The sequence below is a fragment of the Phocoena phocoena genome, chromosome 12, assembly GCF_963924675.1.
Source record: "Phocoena phocoena chromosome 12, mPhoPho1.1, whole genome shotgun sequence".
NCBI classification, from domain to species: domain Eukaryota; kingdom Metazoa; phylum Chordata; class Mammalia; order Artiodactyla; family Phocoenidae; genus Phocoena; species Phocoena phocoena.
The window spans coordinates 34741217-34760894 of NC_089230.1; the positions used below are offsets into that span (position 1 = coordinate 34741217).

A 19678-nucleotide genomic window follows, 5' to 3' on the forward strand; every position below is an offset into this window, starting at 1 on the left:
TAGTGGTGTATATATTTATCGTGCTTTATAATTTCAAAGCACTTATAAATGTACTGTATTATTTCAGATTTTATTATAAAAGTAGGTGCCTCTGTAACATTTTTAGCAGGTTGTTGAGTTGGTTGAACAAGACTCTCTCTTGCTTAAAATCTATTCGTGATGGAAATTTGATAGGGATAACTAAAATAGTAACTGTTATTAATAGTATAAAAGCTAGCATACCAGTTAAACCTCAGTTAGCCAGAAATCTTTTGTAATTAAAGTTATTATTCACTTTTCTTTAAAAACTTTTCTAATATATGTATTTACTAATTTTCTATTTTTATAAGTAAAACTTAATCTTTAGTAGATGATTCAATATCTTGGATTGTCTCAACATCATTTTTAATTTATTTATTTTTTTTTTTTTGCGGTACGTGGGCCTCTCACTGTTGTGGCCTCTCCCGTTGCGGAGCACAGGCTCCAGACGCGCAGGCTCAGCGGCCATGGCTCACGGGCCCAGCCGCTCCGCGGCATGTGGGATCTTCCCGGACCGGGGCACGATCCTGTGTCCCCTGCATCGGCAGGTGGACTCTCAACCACTGCGCCACCAGGGAAGCCCTCAACATCATTTTGAACAGTATTTTTCATTGCATCAATGCAGATATAAAAGTGTAAGATATTTTCTCAAACTGTTTATATATCAGATTATTTTATGGTCATGTAATTCTGTCTTCTAAAATTATCATGTTGCCAATTTTCCAGCTAGTGGAATATTCTTATTAGTTGAGGTTCTCTTACAACTATATTTTGAGGACTATGAATAAAGTTGTGTTTACTATTTTTTTGCCTCCCCCTTTCCTTGCCTCCACACGTTTCTTCTTTCTTTCCTTCATTTTTTAAAACCTGTTTATATGATGGACATGCTACATTTGAGAGACAGGATGGGAAAGAAAAGGTATGTGACAATTGAAATATTGATACTGAATGTCTGGTGTAGCTGGGAGAAAGTAAGGCATTATCTGAATAAGTTGTTTTGGCAATTCCAATAGTGAAAAAGACCTGTTTATGTTTCTTCCTGTATTATTTTAACTCTGAACAAGGACTCAGGGAAAAGACGATAGAGCTGATCAATATTCTGCTTATACTGAAAGAGAATTGAATTGTGAGTCATTCCACAGTCGTGAAGAGCTATAGCAATCCAGAACTTTCCCAAGGAGCCACACTTGCTGTTCCCTTTTTGTCTGAATGTTGGTCTTTTACAGATGGAACATAATTATCACTTCTCCTTTTCCCATCAACTCTCCTACTAGCTAGCCTACAGGCCCTCTGACAGACACACACACTCTCACACTCACACTCACACATGTAGTCACATTTGAGTTCAGATTCAGAGTTGAGTCTTACCCTGGGTTAAGGCCTCTGTGATTTGACTTCTCAGCTTCTTCTTTATGAGATACTAGTTCAGATCACAAGAAAATACTCCCATAATGTGTTCATGGACATTTTTGGAGCTGAGAATAAATAGGATTTTAAGAGCTATGAGGTAGGGGAAGGAGCAGGGGCAGAGCTGGAGTGACTTCCAGGCTTACTGGTTGCTGGTTCTGTGACTTGGGTGCTTCGCTGGGCCTCAGTTTCCTCAGTTTAAAAACAAAGATATCAATAACCTGCTCAGAGGGCTTTAGGGATAATCACATGATGTAACTTAGTCAAAGGGTAAGTGGCTAGCACAAAGGAGGTGCAATTTTTAGGTTTTGTTTCTTTTTCTAATTAATCTAGAAGTAGGAATATAATATAAAAATATTAATACTACTAAGTTAGTGAGATGAAATGTCATTGTTTGCAACAGGAACAGTCTCATTTGATCCAACCACCAGCTTTATGTAATCTTACTCTTTCAGTGGAGGGTAAATTTATGTCGGCTTCCAGACCAACTCTGTGTTACAAGAAGTAACAAATCAGCCTTAGAAAGAGGCCTTGTCCCCGACTACTTTGCCCCAAAATAGTTTCGTCTGACTGAGATAGAGTCTAGTCAGTTCTTCTATTAAAATATATTTATGAGAAAGACATAGTATCTTTATGTCCATTTATAAAAAATGCATACTTTAAAGAATAGGTGATTTTTTAATTTTAAGAAGATCCAAGACAAAACTGGTATTTACATTTTGGTTCCTATTATTCATTTCGTTTCCATGATTCTCACATATATACTTATTCCTTGAAATTATCACATGTGTGCATCTATATGGATACTATCATATATTAATCAAGATAAAATTGATTTATGTGTGTGGCTTGTGGAATTATTTTTATTGATATTTATTTATATATAGAATAATTATGATATTGAGTAGGGAACCTTTTAATTCTCATCTAAAAGCCTACACATTCCCACCTTTTGGAAAAGCAGGGCTGGGGAACCCAAAGAACACTGTCACTAATGCAGAGTCATTAGGGATAGCACCCTGAACTAACAGAAAGGTCACATGCTTCCCTGCCAATGATCATCTCTAGTCTACCTCTTTCATGCTGCACATAAGAAATGGGGACCCAGAGCAGTTAAGTAACTTGTAAGTGGTTAACACCTATGACTGGATAGAAGAGAGACATAGTCTCTATTATAAAGTAGAATCTGGAGACTGGAACAGGAGTGTGGATCAGACATAGATTTCCATTGCTGCACTCCCGCGATTTTCTTTGTATCAAGAATTTACCAGCCATCTGTTACCATTAACAGTTTACCAGATCTTAGAGACAGAATCAGAGCAGAAAGTTAATGCCTTCTGTGACTAGTGCAGGAATTTTACCAGAAGTTAAACAGGAGATTTTGCTCAAAGTTGAGTAGGCTGCTAGTTTGAAGATGATAATGATTCCACGTGCCTAAAGATCTATTACGTGTGGACTGAGAATTGCAGTTAAAATTGATGTTATCTTTGTCTTCACTTATATTTCCCCAACGTGTGACCATTAATGCTAGTTTTCATTTCTTTTTCCTTTGTAATATTTCTACCTGTAATTACATGCTGCTTCAAGGAGTTAGATTATCTGCCATTGTCTGGGGGACCACAGGGTAAAAGTCTTGAGTCAAAACACCTGGGAAGACATGATAGTCATTTGCCACGATTGTTGTGTCCTAGTTTATTTAACCTTTATCCCAGTACTGCATATGCAGGTGTAGACCTTCCCAGTAATTGCTTGTTGAAAGAATGAAGACAGTGGTAAACATAGAAAATACACAAAAATAATTTGGCCACGTATGCTTGACTACATAAGATGGAGGACAAAGATGGTGATAGAGACCACCCCAAAGTTCTAGAAGATGGGAATTTCTTCCATCTAATATAGCTCAGTAGGAAAAGATTTGTTTCTCCTTAGTGACATAAATTATAGGTGAAGATAGAATTATTTTTATACATTGGGAATATATCTAGTTAGTTGAAACACATCTCATGTGGACAAGAAAAGAAAACACCAGAGTAAGAAACAGGAACACATCATTCAAAAATTTTATATCTTGGAAGAGGAAAAGAGAATTAAGCCAAATAGTCCATATGAACAGTACAGCTGGTGGAGGAAAAAACGACCAGAAATAAGCAGCCAGAAACCAGATTCATTGCCAGCTCTTCAGAAAGCACTGATCTTTAGAGGGCTAGGAAGCCTGGTGGACAGGCAAGCTGTGTGTCCTTCCATGACAACAGGAAGGTTATGGTGGGTTATGAGATTCTGTGGCACATGCCTCCTTCTGCCCTGGGCTGGCTGTGTCCTCTTTGAAATACTGGTGAGGCCTCCAGCTAGGGTGACTTCAACCCCTAAAAGAGATCCACAGACTTAGAAAATATGGAGAAGAAAAGGCCAAATGTTCAAGATGCAGGAGGAGCTGACACACAAGAAAAGATGCTAATTGTGAGGCAATGAAGGGGGAGTAGTGAAATCATTTAGGGAGGCCCCTGTACCTATAACTAGAATTTTTTGATCAAAATAAGAAAAAAAATTGAATAAATATCTCCTAATACCTTGCAAGTAAATCTCCAATGGCTCAGATAACAGTGGATTCCAAAAGCAAACACTGAGAAATGTAATATGTTCTGAATTACATAGGATACAGAATCCTCTTCCCTAATTCAGGAGTCTCTAAGAGTAACAATTTTCTAAAAAAACAGAATGAACAAAGCTTTAAAAACTATCAACAAATATATTTATTGTGGTGGCTTTCCCCCCATTAGATACACTTTGTTAGGAAGTAGTATCCCTTTCAGTTCCAGGTGGACCATTAAGCAGGTAATAAGATTGCTCCCCACCCCCACCCCCACTCCATTGAGAGAGAAAGAAAACACATGACTTTGCAAACATGTGATATTTTCCTTGCTCTAGTTTTCATTTCCTATGAAATCAGAATTTTCTTCTAATAAGTATGATTTGTTTTTGGAAGTAACTTACAGGTACATGTTTACAGACTTACATAACCCAAGGGGTAGCAGAGGCTGAACCACACAGTGCTGACCTAGACTGGAGACCTGTTCCAGGTAATCACAACCCTTCACAGTTTTGGAAAGCACAAAAGTCATCTCCAACTCTATGGTTTCTTCCACATTTTGCCAATCCCATACAGTATATTTACTTCTGTAAATATGTGTACTCTCATGCTTCTTGCAGAAGGACAAATGAGGGCAAGAGAACCAAGCTTATAACAGTTGTTTCTGTGGTGATAATTCCTATGATTCCAAATGCCAGGCCCTAATATCTGAGCACTCTCTAGATTTCCTGCACAAAACAACACTGTCCTTTGAAAGATGTTTCTCTCCTCTGATCTCCCGTTTCTTTTGAAGGGATACCACATCTTTGAATTTGCAGAACTATCATTTGCTTCTTTAAACAAACAGCTCAAAAAAATACTTTTATAGGAAAAAGATGTTGCTTCTCCAGATGTCGTCATTATGTTGTTACATCTTATAGCCTATTGATGATTATGTACAAAATTTCTTGTCTCTTAAAAATGCACAGAAGCGCATAAGATAACCATTCAAAAACATCCCTTCTTTGAACTTCTGGCTCTTTGTTGTTAACTATGCTTGTATGAAGAATATAGCAACTATCTGGAATGTTGTTTAGACTGAGCAGTAACTGACACTTTGTCCATCTGTGGTCCTAATGGCTAGAGCACCTGTCCTGGGCATCTGGTGGAGATAGCAGCATCACGAATTTACAACAATCTCATGGGACTCTCTACTGTACAGTGCTGACTGATACCGATTTCTGTTGTTTATCTTGGACCTTTCGCTTCTTCTGCTGCTGTTTGTCTTTGTTTTCTCGTTGCTCTGGAGTTTCTCTGCTGGGCTCCAGACCTTTGTTATCAGGTATTGCATCCTTATTTTCTTCTTTATTAAGTTTTTTTCTTTTTCTCTCCCTTCCTTTTTTTCCTGAAATGAAAGGATACACCTTTAAAAAAAACATTCAATCATCTTCTATTTGGTTATTCTAAGTTTTTAAAAACTAGTTGAATTTCTTTTAGGTTGCATACTATGCCCACAGATACCAAATATCTACTATTTAAATCATTCATTCAACTAGTCTTTATGAAGGCTGTGCTATATTTCAAGCAATGTAAACATGAAACACATACAACATATAATGAAGCAATTAATATATGATAGTTCTGAATTCCAGATGGTTCTATTGCTATAAGTTTGATATGAATATTATTTTACATGATAGCTATTTATGGATATTTAATAGAAATTATTGAATAGATTTCTTGCCATCTAAGAAATTTATTAATGTCTATACGTTATCCGGCTCCTACATAAGGCACTATTTTGTTTTCAAAATTGCCCAAGTAGCAGTTACATACTTGCAATATGCTGATATAGCTACATGCCATCTACTAAAAGAGAATTAATTTGCATAAAGATATGGAAATAAAGGTTCATGAGGAATACCAGGATAACTATATTTTAATGCAAGTATTTATATGTTGAAATTAATTTCCATCACAAATTCTCTACATGCAGGGGTAGCTGTGTCTATAACTTACCGATAACCCTATGGTATTAGCTACCAGGGCAGGGACTTTGTGTCTCTATCAACCAAATGAGTAGATATTGATTGGAATATACTGGATTCCATGGAGGACCTTGACCTTGAACTGGGTTTGAAGCACAGATTTATTCAGATTCACACTCTGAGACATTTTGAAAAGTGGAATCAACACGACTTTAAAGGTTTTGATGCAGGAAAGCATATTGCAAGAAAGACTGGAGGCAGGGTGAAGAAATGGATTTTATTCTATTGGACTTGCGGAACTGTTAACAGTTTTAGAAGAGAGTAATTTGATCAAAATGCATGAGTCTGGCACCAAATTAGATGAATCGTTTTTTTAAATTTCAAATTAGTGAATTAACTAGATATTTTATTATCACGTTAACATTTTACACATACAACCTACAGTGTAAAATAATTTCAAGGGCATGGTTTTAGTAACCTCCATTCATACACATATCCCAGTGAAAAATTACTGATTCAAATCAATATAATAAATGAAAACTAGGAACAAATTACTCCTTGGTGTGGGAGAAATTCTGATTGGGTGTATCTCCCTACACACTGAGCCATGTAAAATCTGAAATTAGTTCTGGTCTACAAAAAGTCACTTTGGACAAAAGTATTTTGGATAAATTATTTGCATGACAGACCAAAATATTTTCACGTCCTGAAATAGGCTGCAAATATTGAATTCAGTGGTTTGGCTTTCCTTTTCTTGAGCTCTGGTTATGGAATTCTAGGAACCAATATTAATACTGCATTCGTAAACTCGGCCAACACAGTCTCCTCGGATTTTATGCCGCAGCTAGCTTTGCCTGAGACGATATTTACAAAACCTTCCAGTTACTTTATGAAAACTTGCCTTGTTGGGTTCAACATAACACACCTCCAAATTTTGGACTCTAAAAGGACAGTTAACAAAAATGAGAACTCAGACCACGTAAAATAAATATCAGTCAAATTATTTTGGATATGTAGAGAGATAAGCAAACAATATTAGAGTTGACTGTATGTCTAGGGTTGACTAGTTGTATATTGATTCACCAATTCCATTATTCTTTTCACTTAAAAGAATATTGCTGGATTGATAAGATTTCTACAGAAGAAATTCAGGGTGTTTTTTTTTTATGCTGGCTTTACACATTTGAAGAGCTGACATAAACTTAGTAACTAAATAGAGAAAACTGAAGAGTTAATTTACTTTCTTGAATATGTACCATAATTTAGTTTTCACAAATCTGTATGAACTGAAAGAGAGCAATGCTGGTTTTTATGGTGTATGCTTGATTTTCTGAAGGACATGGCTGCAAAGGTTAGATTACATAATATTTCCATTCTGAAGAGCATTTTGGAGGTGTTCAAGCTCAACTCTAAAAATACTGTCAGTGAAAATCACTCCAAAGTTCCAAGAAAACTACTGACCCCAAACAAAATGTTATTTTTATGGAAATTATCCAAAAGTTCAGTGTTTAACATTGTTCTCTTGATGATGGTCCAACATCTTACAGCTGTGATCCCAACCATAAAGTTTTGGACATGTAAAAAATATATTGTTTCTTTCTTGGTCAGAGATTGATTTATATGTTTTCTAGCTACATGTGACAATGTACTCAACTTACCGTGCATTTCTGCTTATTAGCAAACTGATATGATTATTTCTTAATATGGGCAGAAACATTCTTGGAAATAGCTTGAAACCCAGTATCATAGTTTTATTATCCAAGGAATAACTATTTAGTCTGGGTGGTGAGTGAAAGAGGAGGTTCTACTAAAGTAACAGGAAACTAGCACATTGTACATTGTTGTTGCCCAACAGAGGGCTATTGCACAATAGAAAAATGTGATTATTACTTTTTACAGGCCATGTGTTAGTGGTTGGAAATGCTAACTACCCTTTTGCGTAAGTAATATATTTTCCTCTTGTCCAAGAAATAAAAATGCAGAAGAGTGGCTCTAGTCCATTAAAAAAATCACATGCAATTTGGGAAATTTGGTAAGGTTTTCATTAAAGAGGATTTCTTTTTCTATTCTGGTGACTTTTCATTGATGTGGTCAATAATTATTTTTATACTTTTTTGGGTAATTATGCAAACTAAGCATTCCAGTTATCACAATCTTACATATATATGTTTGTGTTCTGTCATTCATTGATTATGTGTGCACACACACACACACACACACCAGAATTGTGTTGTAGAGTGTTCCAATGATTAAAAGAATGTTCATCTTCCCTCAATGTTCCACCCTCATGGGCGGACTTTGCATAGAAGCCATCAAAAAGAAATTGCTATTAGCAATCAAGTACAATCTGAGCCTTTGCATAGAAATGTAATGTTTAAGAACACTGTCTTACATATGTAGAGAACAAATGTATGGGCACCAAGAGGGGAAAGCGGGGGGCAGGGGTGGTGGTGGTGGGATGAATTGGGAGATTGGGATTGACATATATACACTAATATGTATAAAACAGATAACTAATAAGAACCAGCTGTATAAGAAAAAATAAAATAAAATAAAAAAAGAAGAACACTGTCTTTAGAGTCAAAAAAACATGGTGTTCAAATTCTAGGTCTGCCACCAGCTATTTGTGTGACTTTTGGCAAGTTGTTGATATCTCTTGGAATTAACTGTCTGATATTTAAAATGCGGATAATCATTACTACTTGCTAAACTTTTTAAGGATTGCGTGAGATGCTTGTAAAACACTTAGCATAGTGCATGGCACACATTAACCATGGGAGAAATGAAAGCGAATGTTAATAACTCATTACACAAACACAAATTAAACCTCTATCCCATGCCAAAGAGTGGGCTAAAACCTGGGGATACAAGTGAGATATAGAGACAGACACAATAAATATAGTCACACACTAATGCAAAATTTGAAGCATGTACAAGATCTACTGGTTGCAGACCAAGAAAAGCATTGAACTCTGCCAATGGAGATCGAAAAAGATTCCCCAGATGGGGTGATGTTTGAGCTGAGCTTTAAAGAATTAGTGAGAGTTTGCCAGGCTGAAGAGGGGAAAAGGGCATGGTAGGCAGAGAACAATATGTCAATGGCATGAAGGCATGCAAGGACATGGTGAATCTGGGGAACTGAAGTAGACTTCCTTGGTTTGATCAGAGTTTATATACGGTATATTACCCAGAGAAGCTGGAACAACAGACAGGACTTGATTGCCATTTGGGGAGTTTGTCCTGAGGACCAGTGGTACTGAAAACTGGAGAAGGGCAAGTATCAGAATCTGAGAGCAAAGCAGAGTTTGGGTGTTTCTGTGACTAGTTTAACATGTGACCTTATTTTCTATTTCACAAACACTTCTATAAGTAATAAGAACCCATAAAGTGAGTACTGGTAATGACTGGTATTTGTTTTTGAGCCTTAACTTTTAAAAGAGTAGCTAAAGTCTATGTGAAGACCATATAGGCGCGTATTATTTAAGATTCTGTTGCAAGACAGTGTCACATAATTGAGTAGATGATTGACATTTTTGAGATCCTGAAGTTACTTTCTATTAATACAGTAGTATATAGCCATTTATGTAAACACCTCCTAGGGCCTTCTGCAGACCAGGTTTCCAAGCGCAGATGACTCTGAAAAATACAGATTCCTAGTGCCACTCCTGGAGATCATGATTCAGTAGTTTTCATGATGGGCCCAGGAACCTACAGTTAAAAACATGTTCACCCCCAGTTTATTCTTATGTACAGCTTCATTTAAGAACCATAGCTGTAGATCAACAGAAGATCCAATTTCCTTAAACATATACCCTCAAAAAGTTTATTTCATATCACATGGCTTATCATTTCTTTTCTTATATTTTTTCCCATGGATATCAAATATGTTTTTTGACTTACTGTAGCTACTAATTTTTAAGTCAAGTTTTCTGATTAGGTACATTTGGAATAGACACCTAGATACAAAAGAAAAATTAGTTGCAGATAGTCTTTTTAAAATATATCAAGGAAATATGAACTGAAAAGAATAAACATATTAAAAAGAACAAAGAGAGAAGGAAATGATCCTGAAGTATATTTCCTAAATTACATATAACATATTTTAAGTTCCAAGTAAAAATAAAAACCACAGAAAATGCTCAATCACCCTTTTAAATATAATGCGGTTATAAATAAAAGAGTTGTTCTCCTTAGAATCACAAATGTAATTTATTTATTGAGAATTATTCAAATTATGAATATCAGTTCACAGTTTTCCAGATGTTTAGAAATATCTGTGTCCAAGTCTTTATAAAAGCTGCTTCTTGGTGAATTTCTTGCAAGATACCACTAAGGGGAGCTATTGAGCTTAAGTAGCTCCACTCCCAAGACTTTCAAAAAGCTGAGAATGTATCCTACACTCTAAACTGAGGACTAAATATGACTGAATCTATGATTCAAGCCAATTAAATAAATATCCCATCAAAAGTACAAAATTTATTGCTAGGTAGTTTCTCTTTATTGGGTGTAGAAGGAAATTCAACTGGAAAGGCAAGGCTTTATACCTTCAAAAGAACACAAGTGGTGTGAAAATGGGGTTAATCTGATGAATTTTGGATCTAGAGTTGGACCTGAAATTTATGTATAGAGGATGAAAATTCCAACTTTTTTCCTTTTTGTTAAGACATCACTGAAGAAATTTCACAAATTGCTACAGTATAACCTCTTCAGCAAATATGATTTATCGTGTAAATACATATTTAAGGGTCTTTGAACTGTGGGCACAGGACAGGACAGCTTGACCCAGTGGTGAAGAACAGAGCTGAAAGTCAGCAAGGCCAAATTCCTTCTCAGCTATATTATTACCAAATAGAACTGACTTGAGAAATGCATTAAAACCTTTTGTCTTGTTTTGTTTTTGTTTTAATAAAATAGAAACACTTGTTTCTTTGCTATTATTTTAACTCAGGAATTTATTCCAAATAAAGGGAAAATATGAAAGAATGATAGGTTTAAAAAAAAAATAGAAAAAAAAAATAGGCGACAATTTCTCCAAATGGAAATTTAAGCTACCTGATTTATCTACTCTGTACAGGTGATCCTTAAACAACACAGGTTTGAACTGTGAAGATCCACTTATACATGGATATTTTTCAACAGTAATATTACAGTACTATAGCTTCTGGTTGGTTAAATCCCCAGATGCAGAGGAACCATGGATATGTAAGGAGACAATAAATTATACTTGGATTAACCCTCTGAAGTTGTTTAAGGGTCAACCATAGTTTAATACATGAATTAGTTCAATTGTACTTCCATTTAACTTCCAAGATGCTTCTGAGTAACTATTTGCAGAAAAATAATTTGATGTATCATTACATGCTCTGCTAAGTGCTGTAATTTGGGGAGTTACCTTGAGCCCATTTTTGCAAAGATATTAAGACTGAAATAACATTTTGCCACCAAATGAAAATGGTTAATGTAAGAGATGTTAATCTATTTGTGTCATTCTTTTGGGGATTCTGAAACAAGTCTGTCCTGACTGAAAGGCACTGAGTGTAAATTTTCTGACGTGAAAGAAGATAAACGCAAACTTCTTGCCATGGCGCCCAGGATGCTTGTCCTGTGACCTGGCCCCTGCTTATGTAGTCAGCAACCTTGAAGACCTCATCCTTTTCTTCCTAGTCACCTCTGCACTTCACCTGCCACACTCACAGTGTTTACAGATCCCGTATGTTTGATTCATTTCCCTAGAATGCATTCTCTAGCATCCCTTGCTGTAACTCAGACTTAAGTATTCACATGTCACCCCTTCAGGGAAATCTTCCTCACTCTTCTAACTTTCTCTTAAGCTGGATTATTTATGTTTCTCCTCTCTTTGCTCCTTAAACTTCCAATTAGTAATCCTGTTGCAATAATCAAGGAGAAGATGACTTGAGCTGTCTGTTTTTAAAAATAGTAAGAGCAATGACAGATAACTAAAAATTAATGAACACTTCCATGTGCCAGGCATACTTCTAAGAGCGAGCACTGTGTCTATAAGCCTTATTATAACCTCCATGGGAAGATGAGGAAAACGAGGGCTCTTCTTAACCACCGTGTTCCTCTGCCTCCACAACTGTGTCTCAATAGAGCACAATGTGACACGACATCATTGTATTCTTGTTTTATTTCACACTTAAACTACTGAATACAAAAAAACAAAAAAGAAAAGACAGTGTGCGGGTGTGGACTAACATAGGAAAACATAGAGGTTTTGTAAATATTAGAACATGCTTACTTAACCTCTTGAAACTTCAGTTTCCTGAGCTGCCAGTTGCTCCTCAGAACCTAAGAGCACTTTGCAGTAGATGTTTTGTGTCTCCACCATCCAGTTACCTCATGCTCTACCCTCTTCTGTTTTATTGCTACAAGTCTGTTTAGTTTTCATTATTTCCACTCGTCTCCCAATCACATAGAGGTAGGATATTGCATACATATATATATCTTATCATTCATATCTAACTTAGAAACTTTATTTGACTTTTAAAACTACCACTATTATATTTTTGAAATTCTAATAAAATTATCAGAGATTTTTATATTTTGTTACATTTAATATCAGAAAAAGAGAAACTTTATGAATTTAAATTTCACAATCCCACTGAAGCTTGAAGGCAGTCCCATTATAAATAATTTAATTTTATGGCAGATATCATAAACACCAATAATAACTTTTCAGAATCTATATTTCCATAATATGCTTCAGCATAATCAACTTGCTTTTGCCAAATCAAATACTCTCCTTATGAATTGATTGTGGTCAATAGGCCTTTACAGATTTTTTCCCCTGTGTTGCTTAAATAGTTTCATTACTCACTGAAGATTCAAGATCTGAAATTTTGAATTCTCGCTCCACGTCCTAACAGAACTTTCCATGTGCCTTTCCCCCAAACGCAACTCCAGTCCATCTTCATGGTTCTGCTGCCTAAAATGCTACCCTGGACTTCTTGCACTCAAAAGGGACATTGCCTAGAGTGCCAAGGGAACTGTCAGAGATACTGGATACTGCATACTATTGATGCCTTCTTGTTGTAAGTCATCAGTATTAAAAGAACAGTTAAAAGTGCAAGGAGAAAAAAGAAACCCAAAATGTTTTACTATTTGCAATATTTACAATTTACTCATTATAAAAGTAAAGGGTATCCTGTATTTTATTTTATAATATTTAAAAAATATAACTGCATTACGATTTACATTACATAACTATTTTAAGCTTAGTATTCTTTTATGTGGGCTAATTTCTTTTGAATCAACTACCTTTTGTTTGCAAGTTCACTTGAAATTAGTAAGTTCAGTGTTGTTGTTTTTTTTCAGTGCAAAATTTCTTAACTTCACTTTGAAATTCTACCCAGCATATTAGGTTAGATTACAAAATTCTTGGAAACTAAATCACATACAATTTACATGTCGAAAATTTCCTGATCTAAGCATGTTTGCATAGTGTGTTTTGAACTAGATCTTGGGTCTTATACAATTTCATCTATTGGATAAGCAAGTAAACTTATTCTGATTTTCATTTGCTGTCAAAGAACGTGTTGGTAAATTTCACCTATTAAATCAGTCAAATTTTGTTCATTACTTTTGCCGTGAAATTCATGAGTAGCTTGTGAAATGACTATTACTGCTCTCCTTACAAAAAATGACTCTGCATATGATATTTTGATTGTTTCACATACTGTTTGTGAATTTACAAGGATATGTGTATATTGCTTACCTTCAGAAATTAGACAGTGATACGGCTGGCACCGCTATTTCAAAAACCACTGAAACCTGCCTAGTAGCATTGTTGAGTGTCCTCCCAAAATTTTCAGTAGAGACCAGTCTTCTCGAAGTATCAATGAGTATCTTGGAAATTAATCGATGTGTTTATCTTTGTTGTAACACTCATTCTCTACCTTGTCTCCCTCCTCACAGCCCACCCTCAACTCATGTTGACTGCTGCTGTAGGCTACCATCTTATACATCAAGGTAGAGAATATGTATGAGTCTATGGAATGTTTACGTCAAAATTTTTTTCATATCATCCTTTAAAAAATTTATGGCAGCAATTTAAATATAAAAAATACCACCCAGTTTTTTTTGTAGGAATAGCCTCTGAAAATTCCTATAATATGCATATTGCCAGACTTAAAGTATGTAAGATAGTTTATTATGGATAGGATTTCCTACAAAATTATTTTAAAAGCAGAATACACAATTGTCAGACCATCTTTTGAGTGATTCCTTTAAGAAGTATGGGCAATGATTTCTTTAATACTTCACTATAATGAATGTTTAAAAAAACATTTCATATTTGTGTGATAAATTATTTTTCCTACTTTTGTGTCATTAAATTTTTTTTTTTCTTTTGGCTGTGCTGTGCGGCATGTGGGATCTTAGTTCCCCGACCAGGGATCGAACCTGGGCTCCCTGCAGTGGAAATGCAGAGTCTTAACCACTGGACCACCAGGGAAGTCCTCAATTTAAATTTTAAATGTAACAACTTTATTTAATATACCACTAGTCAACAATAAGTTGAAAGTACTGCCTGAAGTGTAGACTGCTTTGAAAATCTGAGTCTTAAAAATGTTTTTCTTGGTGAACTTTTCTTGGTGAATTTTCATTCTCTTGCTCTAAATCTTTCTGAGTTGACAATCATCCTACCCCAGTCCCACTAACACATGCTAAAGTAACACAATAAAGAACGCTTAAATTTGTTGACTTACCCAATTCATTTACCTTAGAGAACCAAAAACCTCAGTTATATCAATATTTGATTCTGAAAATTAACAATTGATATTTTAAAACTGTTTTTCATCCTCACATATTCCTCTCATGAGAGAACACAATGACAGTGTGTTTTCATGTAGAGCTTAGTCAGAATAACACTGGTATTTGAATTTTCCCATTTTTCTTCAGTTAGGTGTGTAGGTTCACAGTTCAGTCTTTCATACTTGAAATACAGGTTCTGGAATCTGTTTATGGTAAATATCCACCAAACGCCTTTTTTTTTTTTTTTAAAGAGAATCACTAAGCCAAGAGCACTGTCTTCATCTTTCACGAAATATAGTTTTCCAATTAACAGGAAAGTCTTTCATTTCAAAAGTCTGAACAGAATGCTACTTGAAAATTCATTCCAGCTGGTTAAATTGAAGAACTGAAAGAATTCCAAAGAAAGAATATTCTCTTGGCATTTATCATTTGACTTTCATTTGGATAAATTTCCATTTGGTCCAAGAACTTGTCTCAGAATTTTGTTCTTCTGAGACAAAAAAAGAAGTGTTGATAGGCATGTTTGACTGTGCTGTACTTCCTCCCTTACCCAAATTGTGTACTCGGTTGTATTGACAGGAGGAGATGGCCTCATACTTGCTGACACATTGGCAGTGATTGATTATACAAGAAATGTTGATATTATTCTAGTCACTTTTATCATTTTATGCACTAGTTGACTGTGCTGTCTAATTCTCATTCTACCACATCCCACTCTTTCTTTCCTTTGCAGCTTTTTACTGCTTGATGGAGGAAAAAGGTAACTCTAATCTGGAATTACATCACAGGGGGGAAAACAACTACCAAGCGTTTTATCTAGTGTGTACTACTCCATATTTTTAGTAAAGATGTCACACTCTTTTATAGTTATAATTTAGTACTTTCAGCAATTTATTGATTACTTATGTAAAGCTAATTTTTTTAATGCAACTTCAGTACATTCTCAAATGTTTTCACCATTAATACTAGTTTCAGTAATACTAGTTTTAGTATTTTCTTTCTTTTTTTGTTACAGATTCTATCCCAAACTATTGACTTCTTAACTAGCTTAGAAAACATAGAGTACCCCATGTAGCCTCTACTATATTAAAATTTGCAAGAAATAAAGTTTCTTCATTAATGTAAATAAGATAATAAGGGGTGTATTTCACCTGTAGCAGATAACACAAGCTGTTTTAAGTACTTTTTCTCTCACTCTGTTCGTGTGAATATCTGTTCTTAATTAGAAATACTTTTCACATGCATTTCCATAAGCAACAAGGTAGCTCCTTGTAATTATTTCATCAACAGTGGTTACATATACTTGAATGGAATACAAATGATTTAATTTCTTTAAAAAGTTTTTGGCAGTTGAGCGTTCACTAATCTAGAAATATCCACCCTATAATTGAGATTAGTAATATTTTACCACATCTCATTTTACAGTTTTTCATTGTACTTCCTTTCTCATTGTATTGATGCATGTTAGTGTGGCGGAGGAGTTGGGAGAGTAGACACATGTGCAACAAATGTGTGTGTATGTTTGTGTATACATATAAATACATATGCACATATTTATTTATAGGCCCCTTCCCACCACAGATGGAAAAGTTCTATTTTTCTGGTGGATTTAAAAATATTAATTCAAAGACAGAAAGCCTGTTTTCCAATTTAATTTTCACTAAGTCTGAAAGGAGATTTAGCCAATCACAAGAGTTCTTCAGAAACCCGAACCTTTAAAATTAAGAGACTCTGCTAAGTTATGTGACTTTTACCTTTTTCTTATCAAACATATTTTCCATATGTTAAATTAAATTTAACTTAAATTGAGTTGTACCCTTTCTTTTTTTCTTTGCAAACTTTCAAAATGTTGTGGGAAAAATAGAATGTGGTGCTCTAATAAGCATCTGATTAATGCAGAAGAATTTAAAGAATTATGTTCATTCTTTGGATACTCAAACTTTTACATGTAGACTTCCCCTCCTAACATTGACATTATTGTGAGAAGTCCAATTTCACTCTTCTTTCTTTGCTACTAATTAGTCCATTTCCTTCCATTGTTTTGATTGGGTCCCTAAGTGTATATTTTATGTATTATCTACATATATTATCTACTGAATTTTGATCTATATTTCCAGGCCCTTTTTAATATGTCATGATGATATTGAATTATGCTTCTACATTTTATAAAATAGGAAGAACAATGTAGTAATAACTGTAAATATGATGGACTTATCTTTGTAGAAACTCAACCTTAATTTTGTTTCCCTATAAAACTATTCAGAAAGAAAATACAATTCACAGGATGGGTTATTTCAGGTGGGGTGGATAACGTTGGGGCTTCCAGCAGTGGGTTCCTGATTCATTTGCATAATTTTGTGCACAGAGAACCTGGAGGCATAGGAGGCCTCCATACCTGGCACACAGGTAAGCACTGCTACCATTGCTCCAAAGAATGTGGCAGCTTTGCCTTTCTTTTTGGCACGAGCCTGTACACAGTAGTGACTCAATAAATATTGGTTGAAAAAATTAAATGAAAAGATGAATAATGCTCCCTTTTCTTGATTTAATGCTTGTCATTCTATTTGAGGGAGAGACGGGGAAGGACAGACATAGAGAGAGATGCTTTTGGTGTTATTATCACATATGCAAGCATGCTGTGATTACCCAGTATTTTGAACAACTTGTCTTAATGAATGACATTTATTATTATGGAGTCCTCTGCCAGTTAGCCACTTCCATACAATATTGGTTTCAAGTGACTACAATCCACTCCAGAGAGCTGCATCATGGTTGCAGGGAAATAATTTTAACTTGTCATGCTCTAGAAGATCATCTTTGGGACCAAACCAATGACGAATAACTAGAGTATCCCTAAGGCTGTATCAAGTAGAGAACTTACGAGTCCAGGTTGCGACAGAGAGGTTACAGAGGATCCTCTCTTCTATTGTGAGACGGAACTTAAATTCTAGAACAGTTTTAGGGATTTGAAGGCTCTAAGGTTTCCCTGAGGCTGGGAATGTGGACAACCTCTCAGCCCAAAACTGGGCAAGAGTGGCCTAAGAAAATTTTTCTGAGACTGGAGAATAAGAGGTGGTCAGGGAGAGAGTGGGGAAATGGAGGAGGAGAGGAAGGGACTTGGATGATTATGAAAAGTTGAAAGATGGCAAAATAGCTTTTTTCTTCCTTAAATTATCTTCTATAGCAGGCACAAATGATGCTTTATTTGGTGGAGTAGGGAATGTTGTCTTCTTTTAAAATAATGAAATATGACCCTGGCTCATCTTGGCCCAATCTTAGGGCTTTTGAAGTGGTACTGCACAGTCTCAGAAGCTTGATTTCCCCTTGAGTTTTGACTGACTGTGGCTTTTGTTGTAATCCATTGAATTTTGTGTTTGGTGGAATTCCACCAAAAGGAAGGGCCCTTGGGTAATATGATGAAACTGTCAATTTAAGAGGGTGTAGCAAGGGCAGCAAATGGCACGTGTAATGCAATTAACGAGAGAAAGTCTAGGAAGGACTTAAGCAAATGAGCTGAAAATGAAAGAAACTGTAAGTTTCTGAAGGAATGAAATCTGTCTTAACACCATCCCCACAAAAACGAATCCTTATTGTTTAATTGAGTATTTAAGAATCAAATAAGATGCTCTTGGAAATAAAAAGGCCAAATGAAATAGAAAAAAAATGTTCTAAAGGAATAAATAGTTTTTAATATCCCATGTTTTGGTTTTTTACCTTCTGAGCGAAGTGCACAATCTTCCTGTGTCCCTGAAGACCATATGAAGGTAGAAAGGGGAATATATGACCAATGATCGATATAAACCCTTCCCTTATCTCCAGGGAACTTTTAGGAAAAAGGGTAGTAGTCAGGAGGTGATTAAAAATGCTGAGGAGTAAGAATATTTAAGGATGGCAGGAGTAAGATTGGCAGATTTATCTCTCTGCTGTGCTGGGGGTTGAGGGGATGGGAGGAAGAATCCTTTCTTCTCTATTACACCTTGGCCACCCTTAATCAAGAACATTTTGGGGCCCTGTAAACTCTATTGGTACTTTTTAGATGCACAGGCCTTGAGGAGTGAAGCACAGAAGGCCGTCTCCTGGGCAGCCTTCCCTGAGTATGAACAGGTCTAGGTGTGGGTGATGAATCTTTCCTAACAGAAAACAATACCCATGATTTCGAAAACTCAGCAAATATTTCGGAGATCACTGAATGCTCTAATAGATGATTTTTGCTACTGCTCACAACACATAATAAGCAGTTGTATTCTTTATGTATGTTAATATATTTTACATTTTTGATTCATACATGGATTAATATATTAACATATTTTGCTGTACTAGTTGTTAAATGTTTTGAAAATCACTCCTTGCTTATATACATCCTTTAAGATACATTTCAAAGGCGGCTTTCTCCATGAAGCCTTCCCCAGTTATTCTCCAGCAGGTGAGTAGGGATGCAATCAAGTATAGCTTCTTGACCTTGGACTTTGAAGTTAGAAAGATCTGAGTCTGATTCTCTGCCAAACCATTTAGTCATTTTCTATCCTTGGGGGATGTTGCTTAAACTCTCAAGACCTCATTTAAAAAAATATGTGCTTAAAAATATGTGTGGCATTCAATTAAATGTCAAACATCTGAAATGGGTATCAGAAAATGTATATTTTAGACTTGGCTATATCACTTAGCAGCAATGTGACCTTAAGTGAAGCGCTTTCTGTGATTCAGTTGACTCATTTATACACACGAACAGATAATTCCTATTCTTCTCATTACTTGGGATAGGTGTGAGGAACAAATGATATATAACTACTTAGAAAATTGAAAAAATAATAAAATCATAACCCCTAAAATAATGATGATATGATGGTGGTGGTGGTCTCTATGAAGATATAAAACAGTTGAGTAAATCAAACCACCTTTGAAAACAGAAGAGCCCTAATTTGACTAA

General features: G+C 35.4%; 1 protein-coding gene and 1 non-coding gene across 2 annotated transcripts in view; both read right to left on the reverse strand.

Moving 5' to 3' along the window:
* Window positions 1-5202: 5202 nt before the first annotated feature.
* RSPO3 (R-spondin 3) overlaps window positions 5203-19678 on the reverse strand; it is a 75860-nt gene continuing 61384 nt past the window's right edge. Inside the window, exon 5 of the mRNA XM_065888958.1 lies at window positions 5203-5396. Coding sequence (XP_065745030.1) covers window positions 5203-5396 — 194 coding nt within the window. The remainder of the gene's footprint in view (window positions 5397-19678) is intronic.
* TRNAG-UCC (transfer RNA glycine (anticodon UCC)) lies at window positions 14380-14452 on the reverse strand. Its single transcript has one exon. It is a non-coding gene; the product is annotated as a tRNA-Gly (tRNA).